This window comes from Triturus cristatus, chromosome 11, assembly GCF_964204655.1.
Source record: "Triturus cristatus chromosome 11, aTriCri1.1, whole genome shotgun sequence".
Lineage (NCBI taxonomy): Eukaryota > Metazoa > Chordata > Amphibia > Caudata > Salamandridae > Triturus > Triturus cristatus.
In genome coordinates this window covers 1,134,237,221-1,134,259,355 of record NC_140594.1, presented here as the reverse complement: position 1 = coordinate 1,134,259,355, position 22,135 = coordinate 1,134,237,221, and the positions used below count along the sequence as shown (strand labels likewise).

General features: G+C 45.1%; 1 protein-coding gene across 24 annotated transcripts in view; it reads left to right on the top strand.

Moving 5' to 3' along the window:
- Positions 1-2,427: 2,427 nt before the first annotated feature.
- Positions 2,428-22,135, top strand: part of LRCH3 (leucine rich repeats and calponin homology domain containing 3) — a 516,524-nt gene continuing 496,816 nt past the window's right edge. For all 24 annotated transcript variants that reach the window (XM_085635769.1, XM_085635764.1, XM_085635771.1 and 21 more), the window contains exon 1: positions 2,428-2,700. In XM_085635769.1, coding sequence (XP_085491895.1) covers positions 2,457-2,700 — 244 coding nt within the window. In that variant the 5' untranslated portion in view covers positions 2,428-2,456. The remainder of the gene's footprint in view (positions 2,701-22,135) is intronic.

Here is a 22,135-nt window from a genome sequence, read left to right as displayed (position 1 = left end):
TTACATGACTCTATTTATGGAATTCAAAAGTGCACAAACCTCCTGTTATATAGCTGTCTGGTAGCTGGTCAGGCGAGAGGCCACAGAATCAGCACCGGAAGGAAGTTATGCATTTGTATAAACATGGTGGCCGACTTAGAATAGCGTTTACAGTCAGAAGTACAAATTGCCGTCAGTTTTAAATGCCCAGGGGGAAACCGAGTCCGTTTCTTTGCTAGGTAAATACTCAAGGAAGTGTTCATATTTATCTAGTCATTGATTACACTAAAAAAGCAAATAGATGCACTCCCATTACTGTGAGCTTTAATTAAACGTTTCTGTAGCAGCTTATGTTGCAGAGATTTGGAAATTATTAGCAATTATTGTGACATGCTCGCTTTCTCTTTGGTATGGAACTGTGATCCTGAGTTAAACAGGTCAGGCCAGTGAGCATGTGGGGGCGTGGCAAGACACATGGCTAAAAAGAACAACATTTATTGTAAATATGTTGTTGTACTGTATTGCAACTTTATATAGCACTGAAGCGCCTGCCTCCATGAGCAGCATGTTACACTGTGTGGTTGGAAAGCTGTTTTCTTTGTTTTGCCCCAATGTGGGAAGTGTTGCCCAGTTGTATATGAGGACCAGCAAGGTTCGCTTATCATGTTATGGAACACAGCGCTTAGGAGTGTGAAGGATGAAGAAGTGAGACAAACAGGAGCAAAATTTGAGTTTTTCAGTAAGCTGGCAGCTTGAACAGCCCTGTAGGTCGCTTTATGGTATTTATGTTCATAGCCCACTTACTGGTTACTGTAGTGGGATGGCCATTCTGAGATATTTTGTTTAAAGTTAATGGTGAAGGGCAGGCAGAGGTTGAGGGGACAAATGGTGGAGAGATCTGCTGGAATGGATTTAGTTAATATCTCATCTCTAATTATAATATCAGTCTGACCAAGTATCTCATCTCTAATTATCATAGCTGCCTGGCCAAGTACCGCGCATCAGGAGTTAACCCAATGCATCTTAGCGCTGGTGTCCGCATCACCGTGCCAAAATGCTAAGTCATGCATTTCTAGCAATTTGCAGTTTAGCAGCACTCCAGGATATTGGTATTGAAACAAAGCAGCTTCAGGCCATAATGAGTCAGTGCCAGGTCGTGCAGAGGTGATTAGTTGCTATAGTGATGGCTTGGGCCCAGCTAATTTGTTGTGAGAATAAATTTACACTTAAAAAACGCTGCCAGCATTAGGCAGCCTTGAGCACTAGCAAATGAGCGGTCAGCTGCAACTATTAGCACATTGGAATGTTGAGAGCTTCATTGTAGACAAAGGAGTACCTCTGGGCTTATAATGGCTGATATAAGCCTTAAACTCCAACATACCAATGTTTGTCCTCAAGTTTCTCCCTTTTTAATTTAGAACATTCTATCTTCAGTGAGTGGAATGTTCTAATAGCCTTATAGGCCTTCTGCCTCTGGCTAAAGCTATTGTTAAAGGCCCTCACCCTTGTTATAAACCCTTGCCTGCAGCTCGGGCCTATAACTCGGATTCAGGGCTTTAACAAACGTTATAGCCCTCCACAATGGGTGATAAGGCTGTATTAGGGCACCGTCTGAGGCCAGTCCCAGCAGGCCAAGCCCGGTTCGGAATGGCAGACAGTTACTTGGCAGCACTTTACCTTTACTCTTGGCACAGGTGAGAGTTCAACACTTGGAAAGTCAGAACTTAACTGATCACTGGAGGGTCCTGATCCTCCCAAGGGCATGGGTTGGGGAAGTTAGTCAATAGTGCTGGTGTGGCATCCTGGCTCAAGCCCGCGGCTTGTTTTTTCTTGTGAGGAAGCGTTACACATTTAGCAATAGAATGTCACTGAAAAGTATATTCAATCTATTTAAATGGCACACCTAAGCAATGTGAGTACTTTGCAGCTGTGGGCAAGATGCATTAAAACTCGGGTCCAGTTGTTTATTGTGGCTCGCCTGCAGGTTCAGGGATATTTCACTACATGTGTTCACATCCCTCCCTGGTAGCATCTCTAAGACAAACTTGTTTCTGGATCACCATCATACAAGATAACGTATTACAGTTCCTCCCTATCATCGACCAGGAATTGAAATCCTCGCACGCTGACTTTCACTATGAGCTGCACTGTGACGTGGCCATTTAGTGGAAGCCAGTTTGTTGCAGTTCCAGCACGAAGAAGAGCTTAGTTTGACATCTACACAGTGATTAAAGAGTACTGCTTGTGCGCATGCGCAAGGAACTCCTCTGTTGTTGTTCCGCAGCAGGGTTGGGGGCCACACCCATTTCTTGCGCGTGCGCACTGAAGCACACTATTGTTAGTTTCTTCCGGTATGAGCTACTGACAGGTCCTCGCCAAAGAAAACTCTGCGCCTGCGCAGTCGGGCAAGTCAGGCAGAATCCTCTGCGCATGCCCATTGGACGGGTTCGGCGGCGGCTTCCCGGTTCCTTTCGCGCATGCGCAAAGCGCAGGTCGGTGTAATGGCGTCGATGGTGTCGGAGGGTCCCGGCGGCCCCGCCTCTCTGCCCGGGATTATCAGTCACTGCAGCGCGGGGCTCGGACTGGGCCCTGCCGCCTGGAGCCGATCTCTGGAAAGGGCTCTGGATGAAGCGGCGAGCAGCGGGGTGCTGAACCTGAGCGGCAGGAAGTTGAAGGAGTTTCCGAGGGGGACCCGGGACTTGAGTGACACCACCGGGGCCGGTGAGTGTGGGAGACCGGGGAGAGGGAACCATGGCGCAATGAGGGAAGTGTGACCGAAGGAGTGTCACAGTCGGGGCGGTGGGAGGAAGGAGGTCCCGGGGTGGGGTGACAGAGCAGCCGGCTCTGGGCTGTGAGGAGTGTGAGAGGGGCCAGGGGGCATGGCATCCAGAAGCAAGAAGAGGATCAGGGATGATGAGGGTGGTGTGTGGGAGAAGAGATGGGGGTCCCATACAGAGCAGCACATGGAGGGAGGGGATCCGCACAGACCTGTGGAGGGAGAGTGCTTCTGAGACTTACAAAAATACCTAGACTTATTGGAAGTGGCGAGAACGACTTTTGACAGACACTAAACAAAACAGTGAGGATGATAGAGCAGGTTAACCCTATACCCAAAGTGATATTGTCCATTTTAGGATCAGCTGTCTATGGAGGACGATAGTCACACAGGGCAGAGACCAGGATGCCCATCACCTCTATGCTGATGACACCCAACTCTACCTTAAGGTGTCCTCCGCACACGACATCTCACTTCTCACCCCCACCCTCGGCTCCATCCAAGAATGGATGGCATCTCGTCTTTTAAAACTGAATCCCTCGAAAACCGAATTCCTTTTTATCTCTACCTTAAACTTTCCATTCTGTTCAATCATGGATGGATAATTTTAACATTCTTGACAGTAAACCTACTATTGTTGTCAGTGCCAAATCCCTAAATCTCATCCTGGACAAAAGACTTAACTTCCAATCCCAAGTCAACACCATGGCCAAGAATGCACGCTTCCAACAATGCCTTCTCTGGGGTATCCAATGGTACGTTCCTGCGCAAGGCCTGAAAACTCTTGTCCAGTCTTTGGTACTCTCCAGACTGGACTACTGTAATTCTCTCCTTGCAGGCTTCGCCAAGACCCACTTACCTCCTTTAACATCCATCATCCTTCTTGGCTGTGCGTTTTGTCTACGGGCCAAAAGAAATGACCATATCACACCTATGCTTATAACTCTTTGATGGCTTCCTATTGAAGCTAGGACCATATACAAAACTGCTTGCATGACCCATAAAGCCATTCACATTTCCACCCCTCGCTATCTAGCAAAAAAACTCAAAATATTAGAGCACACTAGATCTTTATGAAACAATTAAAGTCTGCTGCTTGAAACTCCAACTTGCAAAAACGAAAGGCTTATTGCGCAATCTTTCTCAGGGAATGTGACTAGACTTTGGAACTCGCTACCTCTAAACCATCGCACCACCACCTCTTTCCCGATCTTCAACATGACCTTAAACCTATTCACTGCCAAAGACATTTTTCTCAGTAATCTGTCATCTCCAAGATCCCTCCCCAGGCATATGCCCTCACATTTAATGGTGTGACCCTGACTATTACATGACGCTCTCGAGAGTTATACCGACCTTTTTTTGCTGTAACTATGTGAATATGTATTTGTGTAACCTTAATCGCTTTAACTTTTATTAATATGTAATCTGTAATGAATATGTAACTTGTAAATACATAACTCTCACCATGAGTAACCGTAGTAGCCATATATATTGTCACACTGTGACTCTGAATTTTTCATGTAATGTTCTTCGCTTTATTGTAAAGCGATCTGACATCTCTGGGTAATATCCGTGCTGTATAAAAATGCATAAAGAAATAGAGACTGTGTGGTACACAGGGCTTAAAACTGGGGGTTTCTTAAAGGAGCATAGACGAGGAAACATAGCTAGGAATCCTTTCCAAGAGTTGTGGCTTATAAAATTGAGTATTGCTTAAAACATGTAAACTAAAATCCTGGGCTTCCTGTAGCATGCCACCTGTCAAGTATTTAGGTTTCTATTATTGTATCCAGACATATATTACAGTACCGAACTTGCCCCTAAAGCAAACAAATCAAACCTATTGGCCTCTTGTGATTTAACGATAGTTTACTACTTTTAGCGCTAAGTTCTGTGATTCTGTCGTTTGCTACTTTATGTTGCTGTTTTATTCTCTCGTTTTTTGTACATAACTATTAAGTACAGGTTTATGTTTGATCCCCAGCAACCATCAGGGTTGACTCAATCAGTACTAGCTTTTGGTGGGTAGACGAGGCCATGAGAATAGTGAAACAAGGACATGCCTTATTTGTTTGACGGAAGAAGTCTCATAAACATATCACCATTTTATTAGTCAATTTGTGTGAAAAGTGTTTTCGTTTCATTGTTGATTTATTTGTCTGAAAATATGCATTTGGCATTGTTGACAAAAAAAACCAACTCATTTTCACTTTGTTTGCTTTTGCAGACATTGTTGATCGCCTTTGTCAACGGATCCAAGTTTGAACTAATGTTTAGCTTGTGCTAAGTACACGTTTTTAGTTTCTTTTTTCCTCATTTTATGCTTTTGTATTGTAAAGCTTCCTGCTTTCAGCAAGCAGTTAACTGAAGTTTAACAAATACTGGATGTAACTAGGTTGGTAGATTGTCCTAAAATGAGGGTGATGAGGTCTTGAGCCTGTTCAGTGTCTTGGCTACGGAAGACTGAAAATGTGACGTTTACAGTGAACCGTTGGAATAGTTCATTAAATTGTTTACAAAATGTAGGAAGTGTGATACATGTGCAGATATGGGTAAAACGTTGAAATGGATCTTAAGGTTCTTCAAAATGGGGTGACAAATTGATTCTTTAAGTGATTGATGCAAGCTCTTCACATAATTGGGGAATGCTGTGAAAGAATTTCTATATAACATGTTTGAGTACTTAATGGTATCAACATTGAATGTAATTGCGCTTCTGAAAGTTATAATTCATATGATTTTAGTGATGCTTAGTTATTTTTTACTATGCCATTTTGTAAGCATGTTAATATGTTATGTTACTATGAATTGTAATGGCTTTCAAGAAAAATCACTAAAGCGTGAGTGATGCATTTGATTAGAATCCTATTTTGAAAACCTAGTTGAATTGAGTCCTGAAACGTGGCACATTTTTCAGAAATGTACGAGTGCATATCTATTATTTTTTGGAGTGCTGTATCACTAAATATTCAGGATCGTTCAATAGTCGACAAAAGCGTGCTTGTGAATGAGCAGGTAACTGCAAGTCTTCTAGCAGGGAAACACTTTAAACCATTCACTAGAAACTTGAAGCCTTTCTCCTGCTGGGAACAGGCAAACAATGTTTTTCAATTGAATTCCTAACTATGTCGATGTGACCAGAACTCAGTTGATGATCTGTATGCTGTACTTTATCATTGAAAGAGAGACATTGCTAGAGATTGGGGTAAAAAACAAATCTCAAATAGACAGAAGTGGTCAGCAGACATGGTGATTTGTATGGCGGTGGAGAGGATGGTCTTTGCGGTGAGGGGGTGCCTGAGGAAGTTGAACTTTTTCTGGGGAACATGGAGAACATATTATGGCATCCGCAATGGGATCAAATGTCTCATGAAGGCTAATTCTACTGCTGAGCGTCTCAGTGATCAGTAAGGAAGAACATTGTTTTGCCCGGCTGGGCGGACAAAGCGAATTCAGAATCTTTGCTGTGCTTTCGACCTGGTGTGTTGCTGTGTGAATATATGGTTTATGTTTGAAAACTTAATACGTACATTTAAAAAATATTTTTGAGATCTGCTGGATTATGTTACAATGGCTGTCTTTAAATTATATTTATAAACGAGTTTAACAAGTAAAGTATGACACAACTTGTGCAGTATATGTATTCTACTCTTGACTGCTCTTCATTACAACTACGTGAGAATAAGTGTGTGCAGTTTGGTAACGCACTGATTTTCTGGGCATGAGTTGAGACCCCAATCTGCAAATAAGTCAGTTAGGCCACAGTTTTTTCCAAATTGAATTGTGATATTTAAACAGATTCATAATACCACGATTAACAATCTGCAATTTTGTTTTCCAAATTTATAAAAAAGTGGATCTCATATTCGGGTCCTCGATGTTTTAATTATATTTGTATGTGATATGGATTGGTAATGAGTCATGAACCCAGAGAAGATTTGTTTTTTATACCAAGACCATTTATACACTATAATCTGTGCAGTGAGTTGTATGTGCAGGAATATACCAGTTGCCCAAGGGAGAAGAGAAAAAAACCAAACCGAAGCAAACAAAATTGCGACTGGAGGTGCCTTTGGTTCACATCCTCTCTTTCTTGCACTTTCTATTTAAGATGAACTGCTCGCTTGCTGTCATTATATAGTAGTAGTGATTAGTTATCACTGCTAACACAGATCATAACACTGTCAACACACCGTCTTCTAACCAAGCACAGCACAAAGTTTGTTGTATGAAGTGATATTCAAATGTACAAAAGTCAAATAATATATATACACTGCAGAATTTTGTTAGCATATCTTAAGCTGGTGATTAGCTACAGTACATGTAACTGAAGACGGGGCTTCTACCCGAATAATGAACGTAATTGATATACTTGTTTGTGCTTACTTGAAAAGTGCTCTGGTATCGCCAATATGGAAAGATGTACTATCCCTTATTTTCTACTGCAGAATCCACCCTTGCCATCGTTCCTTAGTTCAGGGTTGGGAGTGCGGTATGACACCATGAACATTAACCGGGCATCCCTCCTAACACCGCTGTATGCTGAGGACTTTTGTATTTTTTAAAATGACCTGGGTGATGATTTAAGTTAGACGTCTATGCCCAGAAGGGGTCCTGCGCTCACTGTGGCCTAGGACTCGAGCTGCACCCTACTGATGAGCCCCAGATATGTGTAACCGGTCTGCGGCTGCTCGCGGTTCCTCTGGAGGGTCCTTGCCTGGCAGTTGGGGATGGAATGTTCCAATGAGGAACTTGAGGTAGGCCTCCGTGTAGAGTGCATGGTGGGCGAATACCGGTGGGCTGGGATACGACCTGCGCCAGTGCCTGAGATTAATTCAAACATTCCTCTATCATCTTGTTGTTGCAGTTCAGATTTAGAGCGTGTGTGACTGAGGTTGCCACCTGGTTGTGCTTGAAGCCCAGCTCATTGAAGTTTATTTGAGATAAAACAGAGGTCTCGGTCCTTGAAGGATCTTCTCAGTATCCTCGTCTATCTTATTACCTACCGAATAAGGCACCCCTACTGTTCCTATGACATATGCTTGTAATCTTGTGACCATTTTTGACAATTCCTTATCCTTCTCAGGACAGTTTTCTAAAGTTGCTGCTTGCTGTTTTTAGCCTGCACGTTTTACAAACGATTATACCTCTTCTCTCCACCTGTTGCAGCAAAACAGTGGTTCTGCTACTCCTTATCTTGATTGGACTAGCCCAATTCTTACAATATGATGGAGGCTATGCATGCAAGGGTTTAGGGAGTCATTGGGAGTGATTGGCACTGATGTATCATTGGTGTTGACTGCTCTGGGCCGCATCCGAACAGGTTTGCACTTTGAGCCCGTGATTGCTTCTGTTCCTTCGTTGGTATCAGTAGGACTGTTTCTTAGATGAGTGTTCGGTGTCTGCGTTGAGGCCCGTATCCAAATCTATTTGTGGATGTCTTAGGGCAGAAAACAGTGACCAACATCTGGTGTTTTTCTTTAGAAAACTGTCCTCAGATCATTTTAATAGCCTTTCCTAAATTCACTTGCATCACTGTGTATGTAGTTTTAATCCCTGGTTCCAACCCTTCCTTGCCAGCTGGCGCGCCTTCAGACAGCACAGCCTCACGTACTTTAATGGTATCTGGAGATTTGTAAGGGATTTGTACTTGCTTTCTTTCCCACTCGCTTTATTTATTTATTTAGTATTGTGTCTCACAGGTGCGTTCAAGAGCTCCTCAGCTGGTGTTTTGTTTATGAAAATGTCATGTTTCCTGCTTTGAAAAGTGGCTTTCAGTTAAACAGCAAACACTTCCTTCTCCGTTCTAAGGAATTAACTTTGTATATTTTAATTGCTAGCTCTGGTTTAAATTAGGTTTCTTAAAGCAATGTGTCTGTTAAAACATCAAAGCACACAATAACTTATCAGTCACTTAAAATAACGAGACAAAGCTCAATGCTGCAATTAATGTAAATACACAAAAATCATCACATGTTCACATCACTTCAGGCCACCCTTGCCCTTTAAAAGCACGTATCTCACATAAAAGGTTGATATTCATGCCCTGAAGCGCAATCCCATGTAGCCAGTTACCAGGCGGTGGAAAAGGGAGAGCAGCTGCATGTTTGGCGGGTACCTCCCAAAAGCGTGGTTAAAAGGGCAGCTCTGTGCGTTCCTGTAGACTCCACATAAACCTCTGTCACTTATGGCCCGTGTGCCTGCCAGCCCAAAGCCCCAGTGCGCCCGAGGCCCTCCGAAGGATTTTCTTCGTTTCTGTTTGCAGTCTTGGCTCTGAGGTTTCTGGCTGAACTGTACTCGCACTGCCACACCTCCTGTGAATGATGGCGCATTCCTCGGTGGCAGGTTCGCTGCTGAGGCAGAGAGGCACAGCCCGGCATGAACCCCGGGGCAGTGCAGCAGGAATGTGGTGGCAGAGCCCAGGCCTGCGTGAGGCCCAGGCTGGCAGCATGAATGATGCACCTGCAGCGGCGGGGGACTGGCCGGAGGTGTCTGCAGCCTTCCAGGCATCAGTAACCTGTAGTCCATATGTGGGCACTGTGGTACAGACTCACAGTCGGTTAATGTGAATCTGTTTTAAGAAAACTTACAAAATAAACATCTATGCCTTGATGGTCACAAGATCACACTTGTATTTCAGCAAACATTTAGAGATGTATACGTGGTTAACTGTATTGCCGTGCTTCACCTTGCTGTGTGGTGCTCACTGCATACCATTTCTTCATGCCCCCACATCAACATATTGCTTTTCCTTTGAATGATGAAAATGTTTGACTCTTACGCCCTTCCTAGATTTATACCCCACCATACCTTGCATTGAATCTCCAGTGTTGCCATTATGCCTTCGCTTTCCCTCTCCACCAACGTTGTGGTTGTCCCCATACCCCGCGCCACCCTGAATGCTTGTTTCTCAATGTCTTCTGCAGCCAGCTTGGTGGTCCACCCAGCCTGGATGCTGCGGATCTGAAGTTACTGCATGTGTGGATAGCCTTCCATGGAAATTAACACGGTTTTAGAGGCTACTGGTTCCTCCTGCCCCTTTGCCCAGTGCCGCCACTTTCTGCTGGGAATAGTCTTTCTGGATGGAAATGAACACCACTGACCATTTGACAGTAGGAAGCGCCGGAACGGTCAGGCCTGAAAATACAGCTTTTCTGTGTCTCCTGCAAAACGATTTCACCTGTGGACATCAAAATCTGAAAATATTGGTATGAAGCATCACCTCTTCTTGGCGTGCAGCGTGTTAGCAGGCAGTGCCATTGGGCTGATATATTTTTATTTACGTGTATTTAAATCTAATAATTTTGATGAATACCCAAAGAAAAGTCTGCAGATATGCAGAGGGACCCTTTTGTAGCTGCTGCTGGCTGTATGGGTATTTTCTGCTGCCCCTACTCAGTCCCTCTATACCTCACATCCTCCCCCAAAATCATTAAAAATGTAATACCTTTTTTTTAACCTCTTCGATGCCGATGACGGAACGGTTCCGTCATGCACACCGGTTGGGCTGTGCTTATGACGGAACCGTTCCGTCATGGCCCCGCCCGCGCTCAGATCTTTCAGCACTGCGCGGGAATCCGCGCAGCGCTGAAGAGGTTAAAGATACGCTACATTTAAATGGACGCTGTTTGTAAACACAAGAAATAAATAAAACCACCAACATATCCCATTTTCTGCTAGTGACCTCAAAGATTACTTTTCTAGTGACCTCAATGCAAGTACTAACCAGTGTGTCTACACGCAGTCAAATTAAAGGCCCAAGTAAAAACTTATTGCCCCCCCCCCCATGCTTATTTGTTAATTTTTTAATAAAAATTTAAATAGAAAAAAATCCAAGCTGCTGGAGGAACAGCAAAGACCTATTACGGTATCCCAAAACTGAGCATTGAATTGAATATTTTCATTCTTTGTACTCTGCATGTTTTTTCTAGTAGCTTTCACAGAGGAAGCGCAGAAAGTAATAAAATGTGCACATCCGAGCCTAAAAATAAGACACTGGTGTATTTGCATGTACTGAAAGGAACAAAACAGCTGCATGAGACCATGAATCAAGAAGTGTCAGACTTGAAAGAAAAATACTTGCCATGGCCCAATTTATTTTCAACATGACTTAGAACTGGTACAAATGCTCTGGCTGTTTTGTGCTCTGCTGCAGCCTGTGGAACATGGTTATGGGCCTTAAGAAAAAGACCTCTCCTTTCCAGTCATGTTGCCTACGCCTTCTACTTCAAAGGCTGTCTGAGAACAGCAGCACGTCACTCCCCCAAGGTCCACAAATGTTGCCTTTGTGGGCCAAGGATTGGGCTTTCATGCAACATGTGGAATGTAGCAGATGAAACAAAACCATCCCGGTGAAGTCTGCTCTTTTCTCCACTGTGCAAAAATATATCTGTTGCAGTGCTTTTACGGTTGAGTAGGGAGCAACTGGGAAAGAGTGTAGGGCAGAGAAGTGAGTAGGAAGCAGCAGATGGGGGAGAGAGTAGGAAAACGCATGCACTCCCATGGAGTACTATGAAAAAACAGTTCCCTGATGTGAGCTGTGGAAGGATACAAATCAACAGATCGAAAGAATGGTAAAGAATCTAAGCTCCCGGGGAAATACAAACCCAAGAAAAGGAAGGAAAAACATCAATTAAATAAGAAAATCAGATTGACAGGAAAGCCAATCCATGATCAGAAACGGGCAATATATAGAGTGAGATGAAGCCTACTCCATGCACTGATATTGTACAAAGTAGGTCGATGACAACTACTGAAAGTTGTTTGTAGCTGAGACCCAACAATGCTAGGTTCATGGAAGCCGTTTAATAGCCATATCTGTTTCAAATTTTGGGCATAGAACTGGCTCCTGGTCTGAACTGTTATACATGGATATGTTATGACCCTTATTTTGTGCCTTTATCGAAAAATTACTGCGTTTAAAAAAAAAAAAAAAAAAAGATACGAAAAGAGCACAAACCTCAGTCTTAAAGATGTATTGATGAATCTGTGTCACTGATCAAAACTTTTCTTTTGGATTTTGATTGCCTGACTTAACTTTTAGAAGCTCTTGCCTATCCTCAGACAGTTGGTCTGCATTACATTTTGCGAGGTAGACCGTAGATTTATGGCAGGCTTGTTAGACGAGGCAAACATTTATTAGCAGAAAAAGGTGTTCTTCTAGTTTGTCTGCAGTTGGGCTTTTAAGTAGATGCTCGGCCTAGTAACATAAGATGAACAAGCTAGCTATTAAATTTAAAATGGTTCTCTTTAAAAGAACTCTTCTTTCTTTGGGGACTCACTTTATAGTCTAATGAGCTTTCTTGTAATGTATTTTTGTGAGTTTATGCCAGCCTGAATGAAAATTACAATATTCATTTCTGAACGTTTGATGAAAGTCTGTTTAATTTGCCTCATTGCCGGTGTTTAACAGGTAAATACTTATCTTGGCATGTAACCGTATTTGGCTGAGGTATTGTGATTAATCCAGCCTTCTCTTCTTAGTTTGAAAACAGTAATGCTATTTGCTTTTGTTTTCATCATTTTAGTTGTTTGTCCTGCTTACCTCTACATTGCATAATGTTGTTAATTCTAATTTCAAATGCATGCTTTCGATACTTATGAGTTTATTCATTATTTACATTTGTTTAATTTTTGAGTGATTTTATTTATCCATTCCATTTTATTCATTACTCTTAATTGCATCTTAATGAATTCAGTTTTATACCTACTTGTGCTTGATGTCCACCCATGCTAGTTTTGGTCAACTGGCATCTTGTGCTGAAAAGTAGCTTAGACTTAATGCTCAGCATGTTAATAGTTGGCGAACACTACAATAATCTTCATTAAGCCAGTACCGGTTTTAAGTTCAGCCTATGTCCATTTTCTCTCAAACCGACTTGTAATTGTAATGTTTGACTAACTCAAAATGAAGAATTGTTTTAGCAACAGCACAGATCTCTACTGAATCTTGGTTGACATTCCACACATTTCTAAAGTAATTCCAGCTTGATTATGAGGAACACCTGAATCAGTTAGTGAAATTATTTTTCTTCAACAGATGTTAAACTGCAGAGACATTGTGTTGTAAGATGTTGTTTCACAGAATAATATCACAAGTCCTAATGTGGCTTTCGAGAAGGGAGAGGAGGGCAATGTATTTTCCAGGCGTGGCTCTGTCCTGTGCTCTTTACCTGAGCCTCATATAATCAGGGTAGGATAATGAGGATCGGTGAATCCCGTCCTGGTCTCTTACTTTAATGCATTCGGTCTGGTTCTGTACTTCAATTGGATTGTCACAAAATGGCAATACAGGCAGAGATTAGTAAAGAGGGCGTCTTATGCAAAGGCATAAAGCCTGGGAGATTCTCCTTGAACACCGGTGAGTAAGCGGCATATTCTAATGAGCGTCCTGCTCATGGTGTATAAATGTACTCTGAGAACAGCTACGACTCCTCCCTTTAATACACTACTCCATGTCTCTCTGAATTATACAGATCGTCTCTGGGAGGTTTACCAAAACATTACCGGTGCCGGTAGGACTTTGGACATTGTGAAGTTGGCACCTGTTCTATTTCCTTCAGAAGGATGACATATTAGGTCTACGTTGCTTGCGTTTTACCAGGCAGTCCTGTGCCAGTTTTTAGAAGTTTTATCACTGAACATCTAAAGTGAGGTTTTTTTTCTCTGCACCTTGGAGTCTAAATTTCTGCACACAGATGAGTCTCTTAGAGGTGTTCACAAAATTGTCAAGTGACCTCCAACCCGGATAGAGTTTCGTGCAAGTGACAATTGAAGTCTGTTGATAGCTGGAGTTGCAGTTTTAACGCTGCTTCCTGTTTTAGTAGGACAATTAAGAATACATTCAAGTATCGCAAGGTTCCACACATGTTGTTCTGCCAGTTCGTGTTGTGTAAATCAGTAGAAAGCATCTTACATCTGGATCGGGGTGCAAATATGGTGCCTTTATAGTTTTACACCAGCTTTCTGGCATTATTTTACTTTACACTTTCAATTGTTGTCTCTGCCTCGTTTGAAAACAATTTGAATGTTTTGCAGTACAAAGACCAACCTAACCGGGTTGATAATTGTATAGTTGGCAACATGTTGAAAGTAACCCAGGCTTTGAAGACTTCTTGAGCCAGACCAGCACCTCCCAAAGAGTGCTAGAAGTCAAAAAGTGAAGGCAGTTTGCTTGGTTGGGGCACGATGACCCGTTTAATGAGCACGGGATCCTGTGTAGAGATAAGTATAAGCAAATAGAGGCTCATCTGGGCACTGATAATTGGTTATTTTAGCGTGCCATCTGCCATGATCTGGTCTTGTAGCACTTCTGGGCTACCGTCATTTACCTTTAATTGTACACCAGAGTCCGATTAGGCTTGTTGATGTATTTTGTTATTTGTCCCTCTTTCTTAGTCATTGAGGCCTCTTTTTCTTAGTCTTTCAGTTGTTAGTGAATTCTTTTGTTTAGGACTGGTGAGCAACCCTCTCTAAAGATTTCTTACGCATATGCTAAATTGGTAGAGTTGGTTTGGTCAATGTTGGTGCGCTCTGCTTACTTTTGCAGCGGGTTTAACATGTTGGGGATGTTTAATTGAGTGGTGTGATGTGTGTTTGAGCTGTTTGTGTCTGACGTCTGCATCATTTTATCTTTGTGTTTTAGATTTCTGTTAGTGCTCTCAGGTTGCCTGTTAATGTATTCTCTAGATTTAAACTCACGAGAGCATCAGTATCTTCCGTGTGTTTCTGTCTGGCATAATTGTTTGACTACAAATTCTTTTGGCAATTTCATATGTGGAACTAGAAAAGTTTGTTCACAAGTGATATATAGAAGTACGTATGGAACCTTGTCAATCAATACAAAATGATGCACAGCTATGCTAAACATGTAGTTTATCTAATAAAGTAACTAGTGCTTCATAGAATGTGTTGACCACATTTTCTACAAATTAAGGAGAGATTGAAAGAACGAATAAGGATGCATACGTTTCAGTGATTAATACCCTGGGAAAGGGTACTTGTGAGTGCAGCATGATAAGTCATTGGCCATTTTCCAACATATCTACCTGAGCCTTAAATTAACTAAGTGGTTTGTTAACCCCGAAATATTTTACCAAAGTTAGTCTGGCCAAGTTTGTTGCACTTGCTTTTTTTTTTGCTTTGTCTGTGGCAGATCAGCCCCAAATGGGCGGTGCAGAGTTTATATTTTTATGCTCTGCAGATAAGGCCAGGCCACACAAGACTGTGCAGCATCTTGTACTCCTTACACTGATAGTGCGTAATTTGTTCCAGTAAGGCACCGCTGGTACTGTTTTCAGTGGACTAGCACTCTTCGCTGGTGGATGCTGTTTCTTGGTTTGTAGTTTGCTCAATTTTCATGCCGGTAGGGATGGGGGAGCGGTGGGGGGAGGGGGGGGGGTGCAGGTTAGTCTCTCTTTCATTTTTTAGGTCTCGCCTGACCCAGCGCATGCGCTGGTCTGGCGAGACTTATTGAGAGGGCTCCAAAAAGTGCTTCCAGGCCAGCCTAGAGCTACAGTGCATGTGCGCGGGCGCGCGCGCCACGCTTTACCGCAATTACTTTCACTTTCGCGGCCGCACGGCCGCTTTGATGTTTGATCGTGATCCCGATCGCGATCACTTTAACTTTCGCGGCCGCACGGCCGCTTTGCATAGCCAATAGGTCTTGCTTTTGAGACCTTATAAGTATTTAGTTATGCAACTGTTGCATGGCTAAACACTTATGAGGTCCCAAAGGCGAGACCTATTGGCTATGCCAATGCTTGTTCAAGCCTGGTAGTAAGAATAGGACAGTCGATACATTGGTCCTTCATGATGCAGTTTATTGTCGGGCCTTCTATTTAACCAAACAACGATGGACATAGGACTGTTGCTCTCCTCCCTGGTGATGTGCATGCTGCTCCGTGCCAGGCTCACGGCAGCTGATGAAGGCAGTCTGGGGCTCCGGGCGGTAGTGGCATTGCAGCTGAAGGTAAGCAGTGCTTACCTGTCTCACACTGCCTCCACAAATAAATAACTGACTACTATTGGTAAAATAGAGTAGTATGGGCAAGAATTAGTAAGGGTTAGGGCCAACCACCTCCACCAGCGTTCCTACGCTACTTCAGCTTTATACGTGATAGATTATGAGGATGATTGTGGGTATCTTGCTGTAGGTTTAGTAGTCTGTCTGGTGTGTCTACGATGAAGGACAATGTGGAGGGACGTTAAATGTGCTGTATGACAGGTTTGAAGTAATCTTAACGATTTGGTAATTACTCTGGGTGCAATACCATACTAGCATAATTTTTCTTAGAACCATAATGCTACACATCAGGATTAAGTAAACCTAACTCCGCCATGACACACCATGAAGGGCCATTGCAATCCAAATTAAGGAGTATGTGTTCTTTGCACAGAAAACAAGCTCATCCCATATGGGCTTGAGCGTTTTAGAACTTCATTAGTGAGTGTTGATAGTTTAACTCTAAGGATTGTGTTCCAATTGGTTCACCATGGCGTTTAAATGTATTTACATAAAGAAAGTGTAGTGTTCTTCAGCCCTTTGTTTATGTATCTTCACAGTTACATAAGAAGTACGTTTTATGTTACAACATTTATGCTAAAATATTGACCATTTTCAGTAACATCTTGATGCAGTTAGGCAGCATCATTCCCAGCGTCGCCCATATCTGTTCCATTAAGCTAAGATCTGTCGTTTCCCAGATGTTTAGCAGACAGCGCTTGGGGTCAGGGGAGACTGGTTTACCGCTAACCCTAGTGATAGTGCCCATGACGGATTTTCAGTATGACTGTATTATAGGACACTCCCAGATCGTGTGAAAAACTGTACCAACCGCCCCACATTGTCACAGGCAGAGCTGAGTGGGGGCTTTCCCTATTTTATAAAGCGTGGTTCTGATATAATATACTCTGTGAAGTATCTTGAGCTGTATTCATCGCAGCTTAGAAGTGATCGCAACCTCCCTGGGGGACGCTAGAGCTTCCTGCCAGTCGGTGTCATCTAGCTCTCCCACTTCCTCCCCCCACTTGTCCCTAGGCCGCTGCAGGGGATCGGGCGCATTGTTGATGATCTTACGGTATGTCATGGAGATCGCTTTTGTGGTCATATGGTCCGTTAGCAGTCTATCTTCCAATGGTGAGGCCTCGGGTGGTGTGGTGCCAGGGGGGAATCACTGCCTCTAGAGCGTGTTTTATCTGGTGGTATCGGAATAGCTCCGTTGATGCCATCTCATACTGTTGAAGTTGCTCAAAGGGGGGCATTGCCCCCGTACCCAGAGGTCCCCCACTTTTGATATCCCTATGTCGTCCCAGTGTTTGAAGCCTTTGCTCCTGCCCAGCCTGCCCAATTTGTCCGTGGTCCACAAGGGCGTTGCCTGTGTTATTTTACCATGCCAGCCTAATTTTTTTTTTACAGACGATGGTCCACACTTGGAGCACGTGGTTCATCGGGTTTACGAGGGAAGGGTCTTATTAAAGAGTGCTCGGTATAGGCCCACCTCACCCAGTTTTAATCTATCAAGACTGTATGCCGGGTCCGTATGTGGGACATGGAGCCAATGGTTAATGACAGTTAATTGGGACGCCCAGTAATATACTTGAGAGTGCTATATCTCCATCATACCAGGTGCGGGACAACTTTGCCATAGCTATACGTGGCACCTTATTATTCCACAAGAGTTTCGTAAGTTCTGCGTCTATTGTACGGAAGTAGGACTGGGGGACCGGGAAAGGTGTGTTTTGGAGGGCATATAGAAACCTTGGCAGTGCCATCATTTTGAAGAGGGCCGTTTTCCCTAATAGTGTTAATGTGAGTGTATGCCAGTGTTTCGTGTCCGTTTGCAACCTACGGAGAGGAGCTTGGAGGTTTAGAGTCATGAAGGTTTCCAGGTCGTGAGTGATATGAATACCCAAGTATTTAAAGGTGTTTCATGCCAATGTTACGGGGCACCTGGCCGGGTGTGTTGGTGGGGATCCCCTTAGTACGTACATCACTGACTTAGTCCAATTAATCGTGTATCCTGAGTGCCTGCTATACGAGTCACAGATGTCCAATAGACACGTGAGCGATCATTTAGGGGAGGCCAGGTAAAGCAGGACATCATCGGCATAAAGGGAGTTCCGGTCTTCACAGCTCTCCGTCCAGCGGAGTCCGCGAATGACTGGGTGCTGCCGCACCCAGGCCGCTAGGGGTTCCAGTATGAGGGCGAACAGGAGCGGGGATAGCGGGTAACCCTGAGTGGGAACTCGCTGGATTTATGTCCGTTGGCTACAACATGTGCGAGAGGGGCAGCGTAAAGCAGTTTCACCCAGGCAATGAATTTGGGCCCAAATCCAAACTTCACGAGGGAGACTATAATTGCGTCTTCTTGTATAGTGTGTTTACGACCCAGCACACTGTGGAGGCGCCTCAGATTGAGGGCTGTGTTCCTACCTGGCATGAAGCCCGAGTGGTCTGTGTGTATCAGTGTGGTTTGGTGTGGCGTAAGTCTATTGGCGAGGGATTTAGCCAGAATTTTGGCTTCAACATTAATCAGAGATATAGGTCTGTAGAAGGTACACTTGTGAGCCGGTTTGCCGGGCTTTTTGATGGCCACTATCGTCGCTATCCTCTGATCTCGCAGGAGTTCTCCGTTGTCCAGAGCAGCCTCATACATAGTCACGAGGTTGGTGTGAGTAGTGCCGCATTACTTTTGTACCATTCAGTGGGTATACCATTTGTGCCCATGGCTTTCCCGGATTGGAGATTCCCGATGGCGATCGTTATCCCCTCCGTGGAAAGTTCCCCTTCTAATAATTGAGACTCCATTTGCGTAAGTTTGGGAAGTTGGTTATCGTGGAGGAAGGCTTCAGCGTCTGCCTGTGTTATTGTAAGCGCCAAAGTATATACTTGTTCATAGTGTCGTGCTAGAAGTTCCACCACTTCCTGTGGGTTCAATACCATTTGCCCCATAGGGAGCTGCAGTTCAGCAATCCATCTGTCTGCCTTGTCTCGTATGTCGAGCCATGCCAGGAGTTTACTGGCTGTATCTCCGATTTCATAGACCGTGTGCTGGGTCGCAGAGAGCCGCAACCTTGCCTTCTCCCACATATAGTCCCTATATTCCTGTTTCTTGAGAAGCAGCCTGTGGGCTGCCTCTTCTAAGGGGTCTTGTCCGTGAGCCTTTTCCCGGTCGTCAATCTCTTTCTCGAGGGCCGTCACTGTCTGGGCTTTTTCCCTTTTGTGATGTGCGATTAGGGAGCTAGCTTGTCTGCGGAGCACTGTTTTACAGGCTTCCCATAGGACTAGCGGGGACGTAACCGAAGACCTGTTTTCGTTACAGTTCAATTTGGTAGCGTCTGTAAGCCCCTTCCCAATTTTCACATTTTTAAGATACCCTGGATAGATCGGGAATATGCGTTGCCTTCTGGTAGTGTGCCATGTGCAGAGAGTGCTGAGGGGGGAGTGGTCAGAAATTCCTCTTGGTAAGTGCGTCACGTCAAGGACGTTTCCGTTTCCCCCCGCTGGTATCAGTATGTGATCAATCCGGAATAGACTGTTGTGTGCCCCAGAGTGGTATGTGTACTGACGAGCCTGTGGATAACGCAGTCGCCAAACATCTACGAGACCCAATGTATCTAAGAAATCTGTGAAGCCAGTGCGCGTTTGGTGCTGTGGTCGGGGAGGTGTGCGATCTAGGGTATCATCTAGTGTTGCATTTAGGTCTCCGCCTATTATTAAGTTACCTTGTGGGAGCTGAAGCAGAAACTTGCTGAGCGCCGGAAGTGCCAATGAGTGGAGCGCGGGGGGCATGTACACCGAGACTACGTTAATTACCCGACCCTTCCATTGGCATGAAATAACCGCAAAACGGCCCTGGTCGTCGGCGTAAGTGCTGTGTATAATAATCGGGTGGTGTTTGCGAACTAGGATACTTACCCCTCGGGAACCGGTCTTAAATTCTGAATGTACCGCTAGTCTGAAGCCCCATCTGTCTAGAGCTTTACAGGTCATACCTGTCAAGTGGGTTTCTTGAATTAAGGCTATTGCAGGCGCTCTCCGCTTTAGATATTGCAGGACTAGCCCCCGCTTAAGCTTATCCCGCAGACCGTTGACATTCCAGGAGATTATTGGCAAGTGTTGTGGGCGTTGCGGCGCCACAGCAGAAGAGTCATGCGGTATTGTCATGGAGAACATGTGGGATGAGTGCCGCGTATTGTGGAGTGTTCTACAGTTAGTACTGAGCCGTGTGTGCACAGATATAGTGTGCCAGTGAACAAAGAACGATAAACATAACATTTAGTTCAATAAAAAAATTCCCAACAAATTCGAGATCCCACCCCCCGCCCTGCAAGACGGATTTAGAACTACCCGCCACCCCAACTTTGCAGAGCGCTTAAATCTCATTACCCGGTACATTCGTAGGGGGGGATAAAAGCGATCATGATGATTCCCCCGGGGTTATCCGAGAGATATAAACCCTGTGAGTAAACACATCATATCCTGAGAATACCATAAGGGTCGGCTACCAACATTAAATTGTCAAAGAAGGAATAAGCCTACATAGCCCAACATAGCAAAAGGCATCATACTAGATTGCAGCTGCATCTTTGCGTGTCAGTATTTCAATCAGACAACCTGCCATTGCACAATGTCTCACAGCAACCCAGCAGATTCGAGTCATGCCATATTAAACAGAAAAGATGCTTGCACGGTGCATGTCGTCCTCATGTCGCTATGTTTCCCTCGCAGACGTCGGTTCCGAAGAGTCCGGTGATTGTTATCCTTCAGTTCTTTGGTTGTTGTTTCATCCTGGTTTTCCACGAGTCGGGGCCAGACGCCAGCCCTTGAGCCAGTCCTGCGCCTCCTCCGGAGTGGGGGAAAACCAGGTCTTTCCATTTGCTACTACTCTGAGTTTTTTGCGGGGAACATCATAGAGTATTTAATTTCACGTTTTCTAAGTTCTTGTTTTACTGCAATGAAGGTCTGCCGCTGCTTGGCCACCGCTGCCGTATAGTCCGGAAAGAAGGATATTGTGCTTTGATGGTATCGGAGCGGGGGGGCCGCTCTGGCCGTTTGAAGAATGACGTCACGGTCTCGGAAATTGAAAATACGTGCCAGTATGGGCCGAGGGGGTGCACCCGGTTTGGTTTGCCCCCTGGGACACGGTGGGCCCGTTCAACTGAAAAATAGTTCGAGAGACCTCTGGGCTGTAGATGAGTTTTGACCAGGTCCTCTACAAAGCGGTCCATCGCAGGGTCCCCTTCTCCTTCCGGTACGCCCACGATACGGACATTGTTGCGGCGGGAGCGGCCTTCATAATCACCCAGTTTTGCCGCCATGATCTTACTTTCGGCCTCCAACTGTTTCACTTGCTGCTATAGAGTTGTTGTATCAGAGTGTAGTTCGGTGGTCGTGGCTTCTACCTCGGTTACACGAGAGCTGAGGTTTCTAAGGTCGGCACGAATCAGAGAGAGTTCAGTGGTGACAGTGTCGATGCAGGATTCCAATGATGCGTGGACATGAGATCAGCCAGCGTGATCTCCTCCTCCGTGGAAGTGCCCTTGTCTGCTGCGGCTCCTGGTTCAGCCCGACCGCACGGGAATAGGCGTATTTTTCCAACTTGTTTGCTGGGTCACTCGTCCGCCCATCGCGCCTCGCTCCGTCGGCGGCTACCGTAAGTTACTAGTCGATGGTACTCCCCGCCGGCTGACTGTACTGCTTTACCACGCACGCGAACTGTCTGGTTTCCCACCCGCCAGCTGCAGCTGAGATAGCGCTGTTAATAGGAGCGAAGTGTATCCCCTCCTTCGATGAGCTGCCTGTCTGGTCCGCCACCAGTCGATGGAATCCGGTGCTGCAAGAAATGGCGGTGGCATTCAGGTGAGGTCCCCCTGCCCCCCCCCTCCTCCCTCCGAGACGCAGTGAAACTGGTGTGGAGAGTGTCTCTGGGTGAGCGCTGGTTGCTCGCTGCAGGAGTGTCTGGGTCAGCAGCTGATCTTAGGCCCCTCCGCCTTTCACTTGGGCTGTACCTCCGCCAGTGCACAGCAGGCACAGAAAGTACGCTATGGGCCAGGGAGGGTCACACCACGGGGCCCCACAGTCTCCCCAGGTCGATATCGCGGCCTACCTGGTGTTGCAGCGTGTCCCCTCCTGCCGCAGGTCGTCAAGCAGCGGAAATCGGATCGCCTGCAGTCTTTCCCCAGCGCCACAAAGCCAGAAGCCTCACCGAATATGAGCAGGGCCAGTGTCAGGAGAAGGCCCACGGCACCTGTGAGTGCCCGTGGCGTACTGCGCTCTGCAGCACCCTGGAACCGCGGGCGCCGGAGGCGGACGCCTGGCGCTGCTGGAAATCGAGGTCCTGGTCGCCTCGTAGTGGGAGGCCGCACTTCGCTCCG